We start from the raw sequence: 21,912 nt of genomic DNA on the forward strand, positions 1-21,912 counted from the left end.
ACATTATTTCTGTACAAAAATATAAAACCTAAACTTCTGTGTTTTCCCTTCTGTATTAAAGAGATTAAATACTTCATATCACCTACATTTTCTTCTGTACAACTGTCAAATCATTTTTGTATATTATTGCCAAAATACCAATAACATTCATCATGTCTGCATTTCAGGCCTAAAGAAAGGCATTTAACCTCGAGGGGTAGTGGTCTCCTTCTATACATCAAAGTGAAACTACCACTGTAAATCATTTATGTCTTGATATAAAAGATGTTATTCTCTTACATGAAGAAAAGCATACTATCCTGTTTTATGCATACTGATCACACAGACAGGAGGTGAACTCTGATCCTCCTGTATGTACGTTAGTAGTGTATACATTAAAGCCCTTCTGAAGAATCTCAAATTAAGGACCTGACTAATGACAGTGAAGCACTTCTAACTTACTTCTATTCATAGGTTCATACTTGAGGTTCAGCCTTGAGAATTATTTTTCCCAATTAATATAATGACCGAATCTTGACAGTAATGTACTATATATACTACTACAACTACTACACTTGAGTGCCAGATTTAACCACTGTTGAGCAAATGGCTCTTCAATAATGGACTTGTTCCTACTCTTGCAACCCAACATGTTTTTCACATGTGTGTGTGCACATGTGTGCAGGTATTCTGTTTGTCCGTGAGTATCTACATTCTGATTGGGTAGTAGCACTCTGAAATTCAATGATTTATCTAAACTGTATTCTTTGTTGCCATCAAGGAAGGAAGAGCTTAAAAAAACCCCAAATCATGCAGTGTCATAACTTAAGCTGAGGAGCTACATTTGCAGACATGCAATGCCACTGACTGTTCATAATAAAGTATCAGGGAGATGCAGAGAAGTCAAACTTGTGATCACTTACTCAAAAACCAAGAGAAAACAGTTCCTAAAGCAGACTTGAAGGAAAAGAGGCAGACTTCATCCTTAGAGTCCTTACTGTTAAATACAAAGCTAAAATGCATCCAGATGTATTCTCTACCTTATATTGTATTACCTTATCTTGCCTCAACTTTGCAGGAATCAAGTAGAAACCACTATAAGTGCATTTCAGACTGAGGCACCTGGTAATAGCTCAGTGAATCTACAAGTGTGAGTGCTGCATTGCACTTCTTTCAACCATATTCTGTTTTCTATGGTCTGGACCCATACCTTTCAATAGCTGCTTTATGGGTTTTGCCAGAGAATCACTAGGAGCCTTGATGTAGTACGGGTACACTTCTCTTAATGTTCTGGAAAAAAAATGAGAAAGCAAATATTTCATATTTTTATACCTCTAAAATAATTTACAAGTACCTAACAGGGCTATACACAGTTCCCAGCAATTTTTTGGCTCAATCTATGACTTTACAGTATTCAGATGTCACATCTGAAAGTTAGCTGGATTTATTTGCCATATTTTGTCAGAACTTCAGCAGGGAGTTCCATCCATAATGTCACCATTCATACACCATGAATTCCACACACCTGAGGCATGTGTGTTTGCAAGGAATGTAGACTTTATATTTTGTTTCCCCTTTAAACAAAGCTGCTTTTATAGTCAGCTATAATGTCACAAAGGCAGTAGTAAACAAGCTAGAAAAATATGTAGCTAGAAAAATATCTGGTGAGAACAGTTATTACTTCAGAATTGCAAAATGTTTTGATAGTAACACCCGAAAAGAGTGAGAATTTTTTTGCCAGAAACTTTCATTGGGAAATGTTTTCACAGTTTTTGAGAATTTCAAACTTAAAAAGAAAGGTATTTGTTAAAGTTCTTCCACTGGACTCAAAACCAAATCATCTTAAGTCAGACTGAATGACCCGCATCTAGAGGGAGAGACATTTCATTAAAAGCAGAGATACTGTCCTAACTTTTTCCTCAAATGACTGAAAAATTCTAGGGAAGAGGACTTCTCAGGGAACTCCTGTGATACTTGGCTACATTGCATACACCAGGCTGAGGAAGAACAGAAGTAACCAACTGAAAATTGCTTCTGATCACTCCGGCATGTCAAAAAAAAAAGGTAATAGCTCAGTACCTAAGTCGCCCCAGTGGACATGGTGACAGAAAGCACCATGCTGAAGTAGTTAAATGGCTAATAGCTGCCACTACCATTTTTCCTTTATGACCAAGTTAAAAAAAGCTTAAATAAACAGTATTATTGTAAGACAGGCAAATGCAGATATATCTTCTATGTTACTGTTTGCCTCCTGCAAAGGGAAAATTATAAACTGATTACCTCTTCCCACAAAATCTACTCTCCACCATCTTAGGAAATATTCCTGTATCCTCATACAGCAGAAAAGAGGCATAAAATATTTTTAAATAGAATGATCAAATGTACAACAGCAGTCTGTTTGGATGTACAAACGTGTGTGCGTGTGCAGAAAAACAGCTGTGCACAGAAAAAGCAAATCTAATTTCTACCTACTAACAGGTAAGAATTTCTCAAAGCTTTCTCAATCCCAGCTGGCCTCAGCTTGAACTTTTCAACTCTTGTAGCCACAAGTCAGATTAGGTGGCCTTCAGGGATAACGTGCTGGCTTAGCAATATTTAGAGACTACTGCTGTAAAGTAATCCCCAGTGAGCAGACAGAAGAGCAAGAGCCAGACTTTTTTCAAATCTGGAAGGAGGCACCACTGCTGTTAATGCTATAAGGCTATATCCATAGAATAATGTTTGATATTCATATGCAGAGGATGCCTTGTGAATTTCCATTACAGGAAAAGATCTGATGTCAGAAATGACTGCAGATGTTACCCTTTGACCGCAGTGATTTAACACTTCCTTGCCAATCTTGTGCTATTCAAGAATAACAATGTGAACTACAGTCTGGAAGGTTATTTAGAACAAAAAAATCCTCAATACAACATCCTCAGATAAAGTTGAACTGAAGTAACTCAAAGGCGAGTTGAACTGTGAATACACTGTAATGAACTTGTGCTTATCCAATAAATCAAAGAAAAGTTACTAATAGCTTCACCATATTTGTTGGTGATGATCCAGTGTTCATGGTCTTCTCAGCCTACATTTTTAATATTTGACTTCAGTGCTGTTGGCATCTGTTATTAGAGGGGCAGACAAATGAAACAGTTGCACGAGCTTGACCTCCTTAGAAAATCACATTTCAAAAAGGATAATTTGCATATAAATAGGCAAAAAAATAACTTACACCTTTTCCAGTTGCTCTCCAGACATCATTGTAGCAATATCTGTTCTGGTATCGTCTTGTAGTTTAAAAGTAAGTTTATCTGATGCTATTTCAGCTTTGGCACCAAGGGTGAGATTTCTGTTGTAAGTAAAAGGGAAGACACATTGTCAGCCTACAATGAGAGCATAACCTAAGCACTTGTTTGCTCAGTGCAAGAGCTAGTTGTCTAACTAGTCTGCACCAGCCCTGGCTATCCTAGTCTTTGATAAAGCAAGTATCATGCTACCTGTACCTGACATGGTGTAGGGTTTTTTTTTCAAAGAGAATCTGTAGCAGCCTTAAAGGTGTGTTTTTCTAACTGATTATACCCTAGTATATGAGGCAACAATGACACATTAATATAATTTTGCTCTGACTTTAGGTAATGGGACTGTTTGGTGGCAGGACAGCTAAGGATGTTGCAGTCAGCTACAGCTTCTCATAATGCCACCTCAGCCCTGCAGAAACTTGTCTAACAGACAGATGGGACCTCCCTGCCTCCCTCTCAAGCTTCATGACAGCTGCAGAACACGACTGGGGCTGGGGCAGGAACAGCTTTCTCACAGTGCCTTGTGCCACACCCTGCGGTCCAGATGCAGCAGCTGGGTGAGGCAGTTCCTGGGCTGCTGAAGGCTGCACAGACACATCTCCAGCGGATGATGTGCAAAGGCAATGTGTGACCCAACAGGTTCATCTTACTGCTGCTCGTGGTCTCCCGGCCTAGATGAAAGACAGCAGTTAAGTAGAAGGTCACTGTGGTAAGTCTTTAACACTGTCAGTCACTCATCGTGACCATGTAATCCACAAGATCTGAGGGTGAAAAAAGTCTCTTTCAACTAGAGTATGAATGCTTGTAGTTATGAAAGCATATGGGCAAACTCAGTAGAAGTATTAAAAATTAATATAAGGCTCAGAAATGATGGAGTGGTATAATTCACTAGCTAGTATTGTATGTTTCCAGGAAAATAAGAGGAGTCAAATAAAGTTGAATTAACGGTGTGGATTCATTACTATTTTTGACTGTGGAAAGACTGTCCCAGCATGTTCAGAGCTGTCACAGTGATTCAGCTGACTTGCTTCTTGTGCATAGTCTTGTTATTACAATCCAGCTTCTACTTCCAACAAAATACATAGATATCAGGGCTGCAAAAGGAACTTAATCTCCACAGAGTAATGACTTAACTCCAGTATAATCCAGCAATCTACAGGAATACTAGTTGGCAGGCAGTAGCCAACATCCTTGGTGACTGGATGTGTTCTAGCCTGTGTGCAACAACTTTGTATTTTAGCCTTTCTCTTTCAAAAATGTCATTGTAAAGTAATAGTTCACTGAGGCCAAAGGAATCACAAGCAAACAGGCAAAGGTCTCAAGAAAACTTATCTGTGCCATTGTTATGCAATTTGCATATAAAACCAGCTTGTCTCAATTCCAGACTCCCTCAATAAGAGGACTAAGCACTTCTGTTTGTATTTCTTTGTAGGTTTTCTGGCTTAACCAAGTCTAAGTACTCAGTTTCCATAAATCCCATCAAGGCTGTTAGGGGCAGTTTCTTTGACCATCTCCATGTAAAATTTTCTTACTTTTCCCTTCCCTCAAGTCCCAGCAAAAACTCTACCATGTCATTTTAAATAATCTACTTGGAAGTGGCTCCACTTTTTATTTTCTGAGAACTGCAGGCAGCAAGTATTTTCCTGGGTAACAAAAGTGACTTCTCTCTGTCTGTCTAGCTCTAATGTTCAGTGTTTTGCCCTGCAGTACAATAGAATTTGCTGCAAAACTAAACCAAAAATGCAGCATGGAACTGTTCTACTGAGGAAATGCTTGGCAAATCATCTATCTGCTTCCTAACAGCCTCTTTAATTACCTCTGAATGGTCCATGAAATAACTACAGTGAACTCAGATGAAAAATCCCGCAGTCCTTCTATCATTTTCTTTCTGCTGGGAGGGCTGATGGTCCATAAAGAGTTAGAATTTCCCTCTAGATCTGCTAGAGTTATGTCTTCTTTTCCATAGCCCTCTAGAAACTGCAAAGCAGCCTGTAGGTGCAGAAGAGGAAAAGAATGCAGGAAAAGTGCAGTGATATCCACAAGACACAGAACCACATTTCTCAGTCAGAAAAAATTGTAAATGTTCGATTAACTGTAAGTGCAGTGGTGTGCACTGATTGTTTTCCTCAGGTACCAACTCTGGCTTTGGATGGGAAGGGGAATCAACAAAGTACAGCCAGGCTAAGAAGGCAAAATAAAAATGGCCTTGCTGTTTGATGGCCATGTAGGCCAAAGTGAGCCTGAAAGTTCACAAAGTAACCCTGTAGAGTCTATTTAAACTTGAGTTAAAATTTTCGTGTTCTCTGTTAAGTATCTTTCTGCATAGAAAGATTTCTGCAAAGGATGAAGGAACTTTAGCACTATCATTACTGCTATCATACAGGAGCTATGTGGTAGGATCTAAGAACTGTTAGTTCTTGAATAGGCTAGTTGCAAGCATTTCTTTTAAAGTTGTATCTGATCAAACGACAGTTATGTTAGAAATGCAACAGTTTCTAGTAATTACCAGTCCTTTTCCAGAAAAAACTTGTGAAAGCTTTGGGTATGTTGCTTTATGAAATACTGAGACTATGGTAAAATGTTTGTTTTGACATTTTAATATCAAAATGGTGCTAGGCACACCTCTTTTTAACAGCACCACCTCTCCTCACCGGGAGATAAAAGAGGTGTGTTCTATAGGAAGGACCATGGGTCTTAAAAGGGCCAACACTGTGGTGTGCCTCCAGCACATTTGTTTTGGCAATACACAGACAGCACCATTTCTCCTGAAGGTTTGTGTCATTTAAGGTTTCTGTCTTCCAGGTTTTTTTTGAAAGCTGTGTAGATTAATGGTAGCTTGTCTGACCATAACCCAACTCTGTCCTGACAAATGATCTGTCTGAACTTTTATTCATGAAAATCCTCTTTATGAAAGTATCTTCCAATTGATGGAAGCACTGCTGACCACTTAAAACTACACAAACAAAACTCACAAAAGGCCTCCATGGAAACATGCATACATTTTTAAGTAATGAGATATTCTACATTTCACTTACAGTGTTACCCCTATAGCTTGCCAGAAGCGTATTGAAACCAGTCTGATTCAAATCCTTGAGCTGACTCTGTTGAGCACTCATTGTAAAAATAGGCTGGGAAACAAAAGAACATACACTTGTCACATTTACTTCACATCAGCTGCTAGACATGGTACAGCATCCTGTGCATCACAGCCCAAGACAATTATGGCACTCAATTCAACGGAAGGTTATAACTTCATTACACTGAGATGCAAGCTACCTTCAATAATCTGGTCTTTACCATGCAGATCTGTAGGCAGTCACCTGAGTGTATCTAATGTCAGATAATTTATTTGGATTCCACTGTAAGTAGATTATTGTTTTAACTTGAAAAGGAAGATAGTATTTTACATTAGTGATAAACTGATATTTTTTAAACTCAAAAGGGATCGCTTGTGGAGGCTTGCCTGATACCTTGCATAAGGCAGGAGAGTTCAATTCAATGAAGGGAAGAAGAAATATCACAGGAAACACAGAGCAAAAACCAGACTATGCTTTTAGTGTGTCCTCTTTTTTACCTGATAACCTCCTAGAGTTATTGTGATTGATACATCTAGAGGCTTGTTGGTGATGCCTGCAACAGATTTGATTAAAGACATGAAGAGCAGTGGGAACCAGACAATACAAATCAGCAAGACGATAATCATGCCACCCATTCCATACTTCACAACTTTCTTTTTCTTCTGGCCTCTTGGTTGGGGATATCTCTGCAAAAAAAACCAGCAATATGGTAATGTCTCTTCTATCAGAGGTACATTTCATATGATTTGATGGGTAAATATATAATGACCTTAAGGCTTCCCATCTTTTGGGGTAATTTGCTACCCATTGCTAGGCCAGTTATTCTGACATTAGCTGAACGTGCACAGACACTTAATTTCTGGTGACAACTCAAAAAAGTGACAAACAAGCCCATGTCTGGTGTGTGTCCAGTGTGAAAAATATTGTAAACCTCTATGATTTTTACTCTTCATAACCATAAAGCAGCAAGAAATTGTGTAGAATAATTTGATTTTGTCTGAGTGCAAATATGAACTCACAGGAACAAAATATAAAATAATAGCAGCAACAGTGATACAACTTGTTCCAAAACCTGCTGTTGTAAGTGGCCCGCTTTCTTGTATTTGTCCTTCCAAAGTTTCATCTCAAAGCTCCTTAAAGCAGTTCCTCTCATAGATCTTGAAATGTTGCAAATGGTGTTATCGAAGAGTATGGGGAGCAGGGATATTTTTTACTAGCAACTGACATATACAATTAGTAGGAATGTCTGATATTGCACTACCTCCACATTCATTTCGTATCTCACAGTATTTCTAAGAGTTGTTCACAGACTTGATCCAATCTGCTTCAAGTGAATCCCACACCAACTGCATTTATATAATGTTTACAGTTCTGTTGCTCCTAGAATATTGATACTGCTGATGTAACATCCTTCCCTTCCTTAGTTTCTGAGCCCGAAAGTGACTTTGCTTTTGTCTCCTTTCAAAACAGATCACATGGCATGTCTGTTCTGCCTTGCCCATAATTCCTGTCCTCTGTTATTTGCCTCATGACTGAATACTTCAGTAGCTTCACCATCCTGTAAAATGCCTTACCATAACTGTAATTTATTTTGGTCTGTTCTCCCAATGGTTTTAACTCTGTAGTGTTTATGAGCGTGTTGTTCATGCACTGCATACTGCATGTACCAAATAAAGATACATTTTACTGCACCATACCTCAAACACATGCCAGGAATCTGGCTTTCAGGAAATTGTTTTTGCTTTACAAAACGAATCCATAAAGCCCTATGAGAATATTACATTTGTAATACAATGCTATATTTAAAAATAATTAGTTACTTTTCAAAAGCAGTGTATCAAGTCATTTGTCTTATGCTACAGAATACTGTTTTAATTAAGATATTGTATCAAAACCAGCAGGGATATATTATTAGTCTGAAACAGATTAGTCAGATTAGACACCTTTTTAATGACAGTACAGACACCTCAGAGACTCTAGCAGTCAAAGTACTTAGGTATACCACTCAGTGTTTGAGAGAGACAGACAGAACTAAAGTACCTTGAACAACACTCATAAAAGTCATTACTAGTTCTTTTGCTACATGGCATTAGCACACATATCCTAGCTTAGACATGGAAATCTTCCCATGTCAGCTCTCTGCTACATGTAATGCATGTGATCCTTTTATAGTGCAAAAAACCACAGCGAGATGGACAGTCAGAGTAGAACTGGATTCTTATTTCTCTGACTCTTGAAGTTCTTCACAACTTCTTCCATTCATGGTAGTAGTGGGAGTCATAGAGAAAAAGCCTATAAACAAGATTTGTGTGCACTTTAGCTCTGAGTTAACCTAAGTGACATACTTGGAAAGTAATTGCCATTAAGAGACAGGATTATAATAAACGTAGAAATACATCAGTAACACTTAAATATAAATTCATTTCAATGCAGATGTAGAATTTCTGACCGGTTTGGTCACTCTTTAAATAATGCTTAATTTCTATTTCAAACTGGCAAAATAAGCAAGCATATGGTTGCAATCTTTATAGCAGTTAGAAGGAATCCAGAATTTGTTTAATTTGAACTGAAGCTTAAATGATTTAGGGAGACTGAAATTTCAGTCAGATAAATGGTGGCTTTGTCTGGCCTAACAGTTCAGTTCTGAATGTGCAAGGACTCTCCTGAGACAGAGGAGCCAGCTGACTTCCCTCTGCAGTTACATGAACCTGGTGTCCCTGGGACCTACACTATGGGGACATGAACTCTTCTTTCTACTGACCTTTCTCTTGAGCTACAGGTTCCCTGCTACTGGGGGGTACTCATTTAGTTGTGTGTGAGACTGTGTGAACACCAGGACTTTCAGCCTCAGCCCTGAAACCCAGGCAAGCAATTAAGCCAGCAGGCAGATGCTTGTGGAGTTCACGATAACAGTGGAGAAATCAGGTAGGCACAAAAGAGAAGCATTCGAAATTTCACTTGCAGTGACTGCCAGCTAAAGTAAACCACCCAACAATCTGAATATTTCTGAACATAAGTACTAGGTGTATCTTCTAATAAACTGGTTTTATGGTGGATTTTCCAACTGTTTAGGGACTTGTGATTATTTCTCTTCATTTCTGCAGTGGGGAGAGAAGGCCTGGATCACTCATATGGGGCTTCCTTACTTTTTCTGACTCTCGCCAGCACTTCAGGATGAATATATGAGCATAGATATCTTCAACACAGATCCAGCTAGAAAGACTGAGAGTGGTATCAGTCCAAACCCAGTCCATTACTGCTCTCAGCTCAGTCAAAAATGGAACCAGGCGGAACCTGAAGGGAGACCACAGCAAATGACTCATCAGAGACAGAGAGATCACACTGAACAAGCACAGTAGATGTATATAGGTCAAGAGGGAGAATTAAGACAATATTAAAAGAGCTCAGTGGGAGATTTTTTAAACACAAATACAATCATATCCTGAAATTCAATGGCTAGTACCAATTTTTTGCCATTGCCCATGTTCCTCTAGATCTCCTTGTCAGGCACACTTTTACATGTTATGCCCAGCAATTGTGATTGAGCCATTGATAGAATAGTAAAAGGCTTCCCTGTATCCCTAAATTCCTCTGACCTGGGAGTGGAGACCATGTTTTCCAGAGGATGGCAGGCATTTGTTTTATACCTCCTTACACCAAGTCATCTTTGCATTAGGTGAGCAGTCCTCAGCTGCATATGGAGCTGGGCTTTATGACTCAGGATTAAGCAGCAGAAGAAGGTGAGCTACGAGGAAATCAACATGCATATAACAGCTGCATCATTCCTTTACTAGTCCCACACTTTTCTGATCAGCCAGCTCACAAAGAGTATTTCATGTGAGGAAAGCCTTCTTCTCTAACTTTTCCTACTGGAATGCAAGAAGCCCATATCACAGATATTGTGAAAAGGCTGAAAGTATTCCAGTTTTAATGTGAAATACATATATGCTTTGAAATGGCTTAATCACAAGATCATTGTAACAGTGTAAGAGGAGGGTAGGGTATGAATATCTAAGACCACCTTTCACTCTGAGGTGATGCTATGCCTGTTACTTGCACTAACACTCCTAACTCTTGAAGAGTTTCAAATATTTTTGATGCATAGTTCTTATTTCTCAGATGTATTGTCTTTCACTCTATTTCTTTCACTTGCTGAGGTAGAGTCTGTAGACCTGCTCCAAAGATCTCTTGGGGATTTGACACCTTACTAGTTTTTAGGCCTGCAGAACTAATAACATTACCTGTTACCTAGCACAATGTGTAGCCCCTATCTCTGTTGACAGAGGTGATTTCTTAGAAGTGTTAAAAATGTCTCTTCCATAAGGGCCTGAATAGCTGACTGGTAAATCAGGTTTTTGGGTTCAGAATGGGAGATCAACTTTTCTGAAGTTTATATTCCTGGAATAGATCTTTTTTTCTTTGTGGACTACAGGTGACATATGGCATATACAGAGTATGCCATGCAAAATTTACTGTAGTCTGTGAAGAAAAGTCATGAACAACCCCACCTACCCATTATAACAGATCCATATTATAGAAAAAAAAAAGAAGGGCAATAGGTCTACACTTACCCTTGAAACAAGAACAGGTTGACATAGTTATAACTTTTTGTGAGGAAGTTACCAAGAACACGAGTTGGATATCCGCAGCGTATCTGATATGCTGATAAGCCAAAATAAACACATTTCACAAAATACCAGAGCTGGGCAACTGTGTTCTGGCTAAATTTCCTGTAAAGGAAAAGAGAGATAAAGGAAAATGATAAGCTTTGTATCTGTATATGACTAAATTAGCTTGAAATGCTTTATGCTTCTGGCAGTTTCCCTCTCCTGAGATCCTGTGAAAAGCCCCTGGTTTTTGATCCTATGGCAGGGTTAAAACAGTGTTTGAAAGATGCCGAATGACAAAGTCTATAAACAGCATCCATTGCCACATCGGGGTCATAGGGGAGAGACTGGGAATAGGCTTCCCAAAGAATGAGAGCCTGGGGTAGTACCCTCTCCCTCTGGATGCTACAGATTCCTTTATGCACAACACAGACTAGTTTTCCCTTGGCCCCCATGATGGCACATCCCACTGTGAGCCCTGTGTAGGAGCTGAATCCTGGCAGTTTTAATGGCTATTTGTGTTCATGGAAGAACCTCATACAGGAATTTAAGACAGAGTGACCTCTGAAAATATTTTTCACCCTTCCCTGATTGACTAAGTCTTATCCTGACAAATGGCTCAGGAGCCTGTCCCGTTGAGTTTTGACTGTCTCTGAAGATGGAGATCCCACAGCTTGTCTGAGGAACCTGCTTCAGTGTCTGACCACAGTCAAGAGTTTTCATCATATCTAACTGGAATTTCCCTTTTTTCCAGCTTGTGCCCTCTTGTCCTGCCTTAAGAGAGCTTAGCTTCTTCTCAATGTCCTCTTAATAGGTACCTGTTGACAGCTCTTCACTTCCTCTTTTGCAGACTGAACTAACCCTGTTCACTCAACATCTTCTCACGTGTCATGTGCTCTGTTCCCCTGACTATCTTGATGAACATGTGCCTCTTCTGGCTGATGTTCAGTAGCATGGTGGAACTGCAGGAGTTGCCTCATGATGGACAGGATTTGTCAGCCAGCCATAATTGAATATTTTCAATTAAATCCAGCAAAACTATTTTCATTCACCATTTTGCAGGGGTTTCTAAGATTCAGTCTGTCTTTGGAGGAATACAGGAGATCTCAGATGCAGATTTGAGATTAACAACTTGATACAGATTTCACAAAAGCACAGAAAAAATAAAAATTGCTTATTTCATAGCAATTCTCAGTGTGCAGAAAACAAAAGATTGATTTGAAAAATGCCTTTTTTTTCAAATTTGGGCCCAATTAGTACTGCACTGAGGAAAAATAAAGCACTTATTTTTGAGAGAAAGTGAGACCTTTCCATTTTGCTTTGCATTAGGCACCTGGTTTTTTCCCAGTAAAATAACTTGACTGTTAACTAAGTGTAATGTGCCCAGGTGACACACTCAATTTCCCTACACAGTCAATGGAGTGAGGTAAATTCTTCAAGGCAATTTGAAGTATGAAGAGAGAAGTAGCCAAGCATTAGGGAGGGAACTCTGCACTGCAGACTGAGGTGATAAGTGCCTTGAGCCATGCAATGAGAAGTGTTAGATTTGGGAGTGAACTTGACCAGATATGTGACACGAAATTTCAGTCAGCAGGTGACCACCTCCACACTATCTCCAGAGCCAAGTGTCAGTAGCAGGGGAGGAGAAATTTGGTCTTCTCAGAGAGACGTGGGTTTTAGACATTCCTCAGTCTAAGGAGATTTAAATTCTGTGTCCACATATTCCAGGAAAGTGCCACATTTTAAGTTACTCTGAGGGAGACATTTTCTACTCGCTTTTCTAAAGCGGCGAGCAAAAGTCCTGGGAGCAGGGAATTTGGTCAGTGGCCAACACTGTCTCAGCTGAAGGCTCTCATCACTCAATTACAGGCAATTTCTCTTACACCTGCTTGCATTTTGGCCTAAGTTGGGAATATTTCTGTACATATATATTTAATTCTTTCTCAAACTTACACTGGCCACAGTTATTGCTGTGGACAGGCACTCCAACGTTCTGCTTATAAATTAGACCAAGAAGAAACTTTTTCATGATTCCGAAGCCTAGCTAAAACATCTCAAATTTAAATGCAAGCAGCTTGGTATTCAAACCATGTTGTTAGTTTACAATGGTTATACCTTTCTGTCACTCCAGGCAAGATAAAGAACATCCAGAAATGTATTCCGAAAACAAGGATGACCTGGAAGATGACCTTTCCCATGACAGTCTTTTTGAGGTACAGTGCTCGATCTACCACCATGGTACCAAACTGAATGAGCACCATCACCAAAAACGCCTCTGGGACCTGGTCCTCTGATAATGAAGAGGTGATATCTGCTGCAGCAGAGTGTTTCTGAAAAGGAAAATACAAAGGTGGTTGAGGAAGGAGGAAACTGGCATGATATTTAGCATCTACAACATGTAAATCCTGCTGAGGTTTAACACATGGATGCATCTGTGACATACCCCAAAAGCCCAAAAGCCAAACACAATGATGATGAAGTCCACTGTATCTGCGAGGAACATCAGCACATACACATCAGTCACTGCACTGTAGTCTGGATGAATAAGATTGTAGAAAAACTGTCTGATGGGCACATACACCTGGAGAGTCCTACAACAACATAGACCATAATGTGATTTAATAACAGATAACTTACACTGAATAAAGGCTGAATGTGGTATGATTAATGTTTTTCAAGCTTTCACAGGACTTCACAGATACCAGTCCCTTGTTCTGATTGTTCCTAAACCACTGTATTAGAACTTTTTCAGTAGAAATATATATTGCCAACCAAGTTCACATGGGATATTTAGCTTTTTTATCAGGCAGGTGCTATTTGAACAACTGCCAGTTTGTCTGATGTTCAGCTGCTGGGATGTCTGCATACAATGAACATTTAACAGCAGCAGTAACCTGCTCTCTTTAAAATGCTAGTTTACTGCTTTACTGATTGGTACCTCCCCCCAAAACCCACACCACTTCTCCCATTGCTCACTTTTTAATTGTAAAGGCCTTGGCTTTGATCATTTGCTCTCGAAACTTTTCCATAAGAAGCTCTTTTCTAGATTTTTGCTTGATGCTTAACACACTGCTTCCTTTCTGACTGCTGTTCCGTGTACTGGTACTTCCTGGAAAAAAAGGAGAGGGAAAGAAAAGCCAATTCAAAATAAAAGCTTAAATACAAAAAATAAAAGGTAATAAATCTTGAGACTTCTATCCCATATATGAATTCCACATTTCAAAGAAGCTTTGAGATGATTTATTTTACTTTTTCTCCCAATGTGATAGAATCTTGTGAGCATCCAGTAAAGGTTTAATCACTGGCAGATCAAACCTTGATTAGTAGGTATAAAAAGAGAAAATTAGTGATAAAGGCAAGTATTTGATTAATTCGATTCAGTCACCTCAACTGGTATTATATACATTTAGGTTAGAGTAATTCTGCCCTTTTTACAAGATGGGACAGATAATCTGTTTCAATATACCAAATAAAAACTTTTCTAAGTTCAAGTATCACCAAATGTAGGTATGAAAAATACATATGCTTTGCATTCTCTCTAGCTGGAGATTATGCTGAACCAGACTTTCTGGATCTGGGCCATACTGAGCATTCCTTTCCCAGCTTTTGGATAATGTCATTTTAAAAACATAATGAATCACAAAGTATGGCTCTCCATTTGAACTTTAAGAAGGCTTGGAGTGTGTTCAAACGTGAAGATACATTGGTTCATATCCTATTTCATCACTGAGAAGCAGAAGCATTCAGTAGCAGCAGCCAACACAAAGTTTCAGCAGAATGATCCTATGGGAAATGAATGTTTACTCTTCAAATCTCAGAAGTGCCGTGACATTTACCTCTCTTAGATCTGTGTGAGGAGAAGCTGGACCTGTGTGAAAGCTGTGATGCGCTGCTAGAGCTCTTCCTCCTGATGGCAGTCTGTTGCTCAGGGAAGTGGACGTGGATGGACTCCACTGATGCGGCCAGATTGACAGATTTCAAAGAGGCAGAAGAGTCTCTCCTGCCTCCTGCCAGAGAGAGCTCATCATCAGTATCCTCTTTATTACTGGAGTTGTCTCCTTTCTCATCTTCATCCCACAGTCCATGGCACTAGAGGAAAAAAGAAGAGAGCATATCAACCGTGTGTTTCTGTCACATGTCTGTATTTATCACAAGCTCAGTCTTGCATTCACAATGGGGAAGACAAATTCATTGTGTTGGGATATCAAGAATCACTTAAATTGCAAAAGATCTTTCAGATCATCAGTTCAACTGTTAACCCAGCACTGCCAAGTCCACTGCTAAACCATGTCCCTTCAGTACCACATCTACATGTCTTTTAATTGCCTCCAGATATGACAACTCAACCACTTCCCTGGGCAGCCAGATCAAATGTTCAATAATGCTTTCAGTGAAGAATTTTTTCCTGATAGCCAAATTAATGACTTTCCTGTATCACATGAAAGACTCAAAAATTTAAAACTAAACATTATAAATAAAATAAGAAACTACATGAACCCAGATTACCTTTAAAATGGATCTGTGGAAGAATAAAGCAAGAAGCTGAACAAGATCATAGTGCACATAACCCTCTTTCTTCTCAATGCCTATAATATTGGGTGGATGGTAAGGTTTATCTTTTGTATAATCCACATGTTTATTCCAAGGAAAGAAGCCAAACTGGAAGAAGTACTTGATGACAATGGCCACCTGTTCAGAAACACAACACACTTGGGGTGTTTTATAAGCATGTCAGATGTAACAGCCTCGGGACATTAAAATGGGAGAAATACGACTACTTTGTCAGTTTTATGAGAAGATAAACAAGCATATTCATTGCTACAGAGGAATAACACTTCTCATTTTTTCAGTAATAAAGTCAATCAATATTCACCAACAGATGATTCTCAGTGGTACTTCAGATACCATAAGCAGTGAATATTGCCTCTTGAGAAACAATTACATGGTAACTGCTTGCAAATGGTCTCTTCTTGTGACAACTGCTTTACAGTGGCAAGAAGGGTATTGCTCATTGCAATGCAAAAAATAACAAACAAGATCTTTCTGTACCACAGAAATTGATGGGGGCTTTAGCAAATATTTATATTAATATGAAGGGCTGCAGGCCCCTGAATTTAGAGATCAAATCCAGAAAAGAAACCATGCAAGACTTACAAATTACCTTTCCTGTGTTAGACATGGAGTTGCAAAAACAGCAGCATACCTCAGTGTAGACAATGGCTGTCATCCAGAAACGTTTGCTTGGTCGAGGAACAGACAGCATGGCCCACAGGAATATAAGGATTGGAAGCACCAGGGTTATCATGGAGGCAGAGATCATGTGGTTAAGGATGATCACAAAATAGCACACCATTTCTGACCGGGCTACCAGTGTATTGTACAGGGCATAAATAAGGAGCAAGACTCGAGGCTGACCAACATAAAATTTCTCTGACTCCTCCAGCTCGTCATCATGAAACATCCTGTGAGGAGCAGAGTATCATAAATGAAATGAGAAATGAACTTCACGAGAGCTGCTTTTCAAATTGCTACTATTTTTTGTTTTGAAAAATACTAAATTCTACTGCTTAGTTCAATGGAAGGAAAAAAAAAGGTGGGATTTGGTATTATAATCAAATAGCCTGATTCTAAGCTCAGAAAACAAGAATTTTTGGTGAAGTAACTAGAAAGACTGTTTGCTGTTTTTAAATTTACCCAGGGAGTCAGCCCAGCCTAAGAACTTCTACAAACAGCAATTTCCTACAGCTGCCCAACCAACACATCTCGTGCAAATCACACCATACTGGTGTGGATTCATATTTGATTAATAAACATAGATAGGAATTTTGAGAGAGAACAGAGGTATATCACAAGACCTATGTTATGAATAGCCCTGGGATTAGAACATAATAAATGCCCTTGAGCATTTTATGTGTTCAATCTTCTATTTACAAGACTTTTCTGCTTTTCATAAAGAGTGTCCTGGTCTGAGAATAGATGTTACTGAAAAGCAAAAATTACTAGGGAAAAACAGAATACAAGACACTGCATCTAACAAAATCAGCTCTACATATCCTCTCTCTCTCCAGATGTAGTCAGGCTGAAAGGTGTTTCTGTGGTTTAAGATGTTGTCCCTGCATTTAGGGAAGCTCTCCCCAGCTGAGTCAGGCCAGAAAGCAGATGAAGTGCAGTGGCATCATCCTCATCTCAGTGCTGGTAGTGGTTACTGAGCACAGTGTCTAAGGGGCAAAGAGGGGAACAGCCTTACGAAAGTACTTAGCAAGGTGGTCGCTCTACAAAGCCCTCAGCTCCTACTGGCTTAAACAGAAACTGCCAAAGGTTAGAGTTTCCCTTACAGTAATCCAAAATATATAAAGGATAAACTTTTTCCCAGAGAGCCCTGGAGGAAACTCATCATGTGAAATCACAGCTGCCCGGAGAAGTCATCTCCACAAAGGATATATAGAAAAGGCCTTGACCCCATGATAATTGCAGAACAGAAATTCAATGCTAATTGAAACAATTAAATGTTGTATCTAGGGAGGAAGCATAGATTCCTTCCAAGATGAATTTGAATAATTTTAGAAACCCATAATTAGAACAAATGCACAGGAAGTGGGCTTCTTCCCTTAAACTAAACTTAGCACACAGTCTGTATCAGAAACTGCAGGCTAGTTCTGAGATAAAAAAACAAAGCAATGACAAAAATTTACACATTGTGACCAACAATTTTTCCTTGTCAAAGGTTCTTACTTGTTCATAAGCAGCTCACTGGCCGTTAGCTCATGTGTCAGTGGGGGAAGGATCGTATCAAGTTTGTCCGTTCGGCTGTCGTCTGGGCTCACCATCATGAGACTTTTACCAGCTGAGTCATCTGGGGACCCAAAGGGAAGATGTTCAAAGCTGACAGCTTTGCTGTAGGAAGGTGGAGCTTCTGCATTGCTATCCACTGTGGAGTACAATGGCACATCAGTATCAGGAGTATATGCAGCTCCTTCTGAATCCAGGCTATAATCTTCTACCTCCTCTTCCTCTACCCTTGATGCAGAATGAGCTCCTTCCTCTTCATGCTCCCCTTCTACCTCCTCAATGGTTTCTGTTGTCCCCTGACGAGAATAGAGCATGGTGACCTGCGTAGGTTCACTGTTAGAGATGGACAAAGAGGGTGAGTTGGTTTACAAGACTCATGCGGTTTGTTAATTGTACCTTTATGCATACAGCTGAGCACAAGCCCCATTGTATCCTAGGCCTTCAAAGTTCATATAATCTGGTAGAAAATACATCATCATGATCTCCTCTTACACAGATGGAACATCTGGGTCCATCTGCTCCCTGAATGATATCCCACTGAACTCACAGTGATTCATTATCTTTTCACAGCAGGAAAGGGCAAAAAAAAGAGAAACTACACTAACTTTCTGAAGGTGAAATGCTTTCTGACCAGAGTCAAGACTTGCTATTATAGCTATTTAAAGCATGCACCATGGTGAATGATGAGCAGCCATGGGGTTCCTTCTAAACATGGTACCTTTAATAAACACTGTGTGGGTGTTGTGTACAACTGGAACAGGAGCTGAACGCACACATACCAACTCTGATTCCGAGTACAGTAGTTGTGAATTGCTAACATGAAGAAATACAACCTGGATTACAAAACTGTTCCAGTAACAGGGTATCTTGCTTACCATGTTCTTCAATGAAGTCTTCATTTTTACTTTACCTGTCTGCTTTACTTCTCTATGTACCTATTTTCTTTTTCATCTGTCCTTATTCACTCTGGTAAGATTTCTGCTTGATTCACCTTCCTTATTCTTGACTTTGGATGGAATCATAGAATGGTTTGGGTTGGAAAGGACCTTAAAGATTATGTAGTTCCAACTCACCTGCTGTGGGCAAGGACACCTTCCACTAGATCAGGTTGCTCAAAATCCCATCCAACCTGACCTTGAACACTTCCAGGGATGCAACATCCACAACTTCTCTGAAAACCTTTTCTAATGTCTCATCACAGCCTGAGTAAAGAATTTCTTCATAATATATAATCTAATCTTGCCCATTTTTCGTGTAAAGCCCTGTCCTATCACTCCACATCCTTGTAAAAAGTCCCTCTCCAGCTCTCTTTTAGGCATCCTTTATGTACTTGAAGGTTGCTATGTGGTGTCCCTGAAACCTTCTGTTCTCCAGGCTGAACAGCCCAAGCTCTCTCAGCCTGTCTCCACAGGAGAGGTGCTCCAGCCCTCTGACCATCTTTGTGGCCTTCTCTGGACTCCCTCCAACAGGTCTATCTCTCCTTTGTATGTTGAGAGTCCCAGAGCTGAATGTAGTAGTCCATAGCCACTTTCTCTGTTAAGTGTACTGCAATAGCTTCAGTTGTAAATTCATGTAGATTGATGACTCCAGATGGGAATCTGAATACCGTATTTGTTAGTTTTTACCCTTGTCATCTCTCACAAGCACTTTTTCTCCTCTCCCGTCAAACATCACTCTTTCTCTTTTTAGTCTCTATTCCAGTCCTTCTCCATAGGTTAGGTAACAGGCATCAATTCAGGGTCTTTTGTTGGCTGCATGTCCTTGTATCTCAACAGAGACCAAACTAGATTTCACATAGCTCCTATAAAATAAATGGGGTCATATTTTCACTGTGGAAGTATAATCTTCCACAGAAAAGTGGCCCTGGCAAAGCTATCTGGCACTATCTTTTGCCAAAATTAAAAATTAGGTTTAATCTCTTTTTATTTTACACTGCTTATGAATTTGTGGTAGCTTTTTAATTACAACATGTTACATTTATAATCATGTGTGTTTTGATGATTTGCAGTAGCACTCATCTTGGTTAAAATGCACAAAATCATAAAAAACCCTAATTTCAAAACTGACTGAAACAAAAAAAATTTGTGAAACACTTTCAACGCTTAAAAACAATGATGCAATATGCCATAAAATTTCATATTTATAATATTAGTGGCAACACTGCTTTCCAACATCATCTGAATCCCTGGCTTTTACCCACTAAAAAGTGAGTGAACAGCTCCAACACCTAACTCAATGGTAAAGTAATCAAAACCTATTTAGCAATCTTTCCTGTATGGGGGAAACTAAAAATTAAAATACCAAGGCCAGTACTGCCTATCTTGATGTCTAAAATTAGACATCTTATCCTATATTTAGGATAAGTGATTCGCTGAGAAACTTAACTTCCATCTTCCAATTTACGAATAACCACCAGCTCAGTAACTGAAAATCAGACACTTTTTTAGCTCATTAAATACAGATTTTAGCCTATTTTTAGACAACCAGCGTAATGTAATGGAGAAACTTTTAAAAATACATTAAAAATTAAGGATGAAAAACAGAACAAAGTAAAAACCAGAACACAACAAGAAACATATTAAGAAGTGAAACAACAAATGAACCCTAGATTATGGTCCTGACTGAAAGTCAGAACCATGTCACAACACAGAAGGGAGTACAGCTTCCATTAACCATGCAAACCACTATTTACACCACGTATCCGCAAATGCAAATTCATGTGCACTGCAGTAAGTATAATGGTATGGGTAAACGAGTGAACAAAGCATGCATGAGTTAAGCACCTTGACACTATACTGCCACTGTCAGCTGATGAGGAGGACATATCCATGCTCTGCATTTTACGAAGCCTAGGTCGAGCACGCTCACTTGTTTTAGGAACAGTGTCTGGTCCATCTAAATCATCAAGAGTTGACTGCCTTGAGAACAGCATGGTTGCTTCAGTGTAGCAGCTAGCAGCGCAAACAGTTACAGAGACAGTGTTAAATACAAATGGTATTACTATACACATGGTTCAATAAACAAATATGCTTGCCATGCAGCAGACCACTGACACAGAGAGAAAAGGTTCAGAGAGAAGATAAGGATTTGTTTGGAGTCATCATGAAAACAAATTTTTACGCTCAGCTTGCTCATGGTCAAATTCATATAGTGGCTACAGAAGGCTAACAACCATCTATTCATATTTAAGAAGATATGAAACCAACACAATGTTCTACATGTTTTCCAGGGGCACAAACTTACATATGTGAGCAGGTTTTATATTATTTTTCCCCCTGAAATGTCCAAATTCCACAAGAATATTTTGGGAAGTGACCCCCTCTGTACAAATTCTGTTTTATTAATGATATACTGTGCTGAATTTTTTTTCACAGGTACAAGCCAATTTTCTAAAAGATCCCTTAAAATTGAATAAGCTCATATTCCACAAATAGCAAAATAGCTGAGAGACATTGGCCAATCCTCTTTCCGAACCCAAGGGCCAAATCGGATGCATGACTTAGCCAGTAGATGCATGCCAAATACCAAATATAACCTGCTCTGCATGGAAAGGCTTTTATTTTGATATTTACTAAGAGGCCCTCTAATTCTCTCCAGAAAATTTAATTTAATTCAATTACAGCTTACAAGTATTTCAAAATTGGTAACGTGCATGTTGAGATAAACATATAATAAACCCTTATCTCCTTTCACATATCAAATACAACAGGACACCAGAGACATTCACCATACATTGAGCATTTATGTGTTACTGGAGAAAAGAAGAACTGGATGAGTTATGAGAAAGAAAGTACATAATTAAATAGAAGCATCTAACATAGCAACAGGAAAGAAGCAAATACCTTAATGACACATGGTAGGTAAAAGGATTATTTCTCCTGTAAAAATCTTTGAAAAACACAGATGTCTATGTAGTGACCTGCCTGAGTCTTTCAGATAGAATTAGAGGAGGGACTCCAAAGAACAGGATTTACACTCTACTTTTCTTCTTTTGAGTCCATCTGTGTTACACCTGAGCAGCAGCAGCAGGGGATTTGCTTCCTTGGCAAGCATTATGTTTGTCCAGGGGCACAGAGAATTGAGAAAGGTCAGAAAGGAAGTGCAATGGTCTTTTCCGTGTTACTTTGGTTTTGCTAGCTTGAGGTGAGGGAAAATACCTGCTGGCATGAAGTGACAGTT

The 21,912-nt window shown here is 39.2% G+C and overlaps 1 protein-coding gene across 1 annotated transcript in view; it reads right to left on the reverse strand.

The window, feature by feature from the left end:
* Window positions 1-21,912, reverse strand: part of PIEZO2 (piezo type mechanosensitive ion channel component 2) — a 306,402-nt gene that overhangs the window by 4,890 nt on the left and 279,600 nt on the right. Inside the window, exons 38-51 of the mRNA XM_071554837.1 lie at window positions 17,677-18,066; window positions 16,148-16,406; window positions 15,451-15,633; window positions 14,781-15,033; window positions 13,921-14,053; window positions 13,388-13,535; window positions 13,060-13,274; window positions 10,909-11,067; window positions 9,484-9,631; window positions 6,835-7,023; window positions 6,296-6,388; window positions 5,077-5,249; window positions 3,194-3,310; window positions 1,190-1,269 (exon numbers count right to left, since the gene is read on the reverse strand). Coding sequence (XP_071410938.1) covers window positions 1,190-1,269; window positions 3,194-3,310; window positions 5,077-5,249; window positions 6,296-6,388; window positions 6,835-7,023; window positions 9,484-9,631; window positions 10,909-11,067; window positions 13,060-13,274; window positions 13,388-13,535; window positions 13,921-14,053; window positions 14,781-15,033; window positions 15,451-15,633; window positions 16,148-16,406; window positions 17,677-18,066 — 2,540 coding nt within the window. The remainder of the gene's footprint in view (window positions 1-1,189; window positions 1,270-3,193; window positions 3,311-5,076; window positions 5,250-6,295; window positions 6,389-6,834; window positions 7,024-9,483; window positions 9,632-10,908; window positions 11,068-13,059; window positions 13,275-13,387; window positions 13,536-13,920; window positions 14,054-14,780; window positions 15,034-15,450; window positions 15,634-16,147; window positions 16,407-17,676; window positions 18,067-21,912) is intronic.

The sequence above is a fragment of the Pithys albifrons genome, chromosome 4, assembly GCF_047495875.1.
Source record: "Pithys albifrons albifrons isolate INPA30051 chromosome 4, PitAlb_v1, whole genome shotgun sequence".
NCBI lineage: Eukaryota > Metazoa > Chordata > Aves > Passeriformes > Thamnophilidae > Pithys > Pithys albifrons.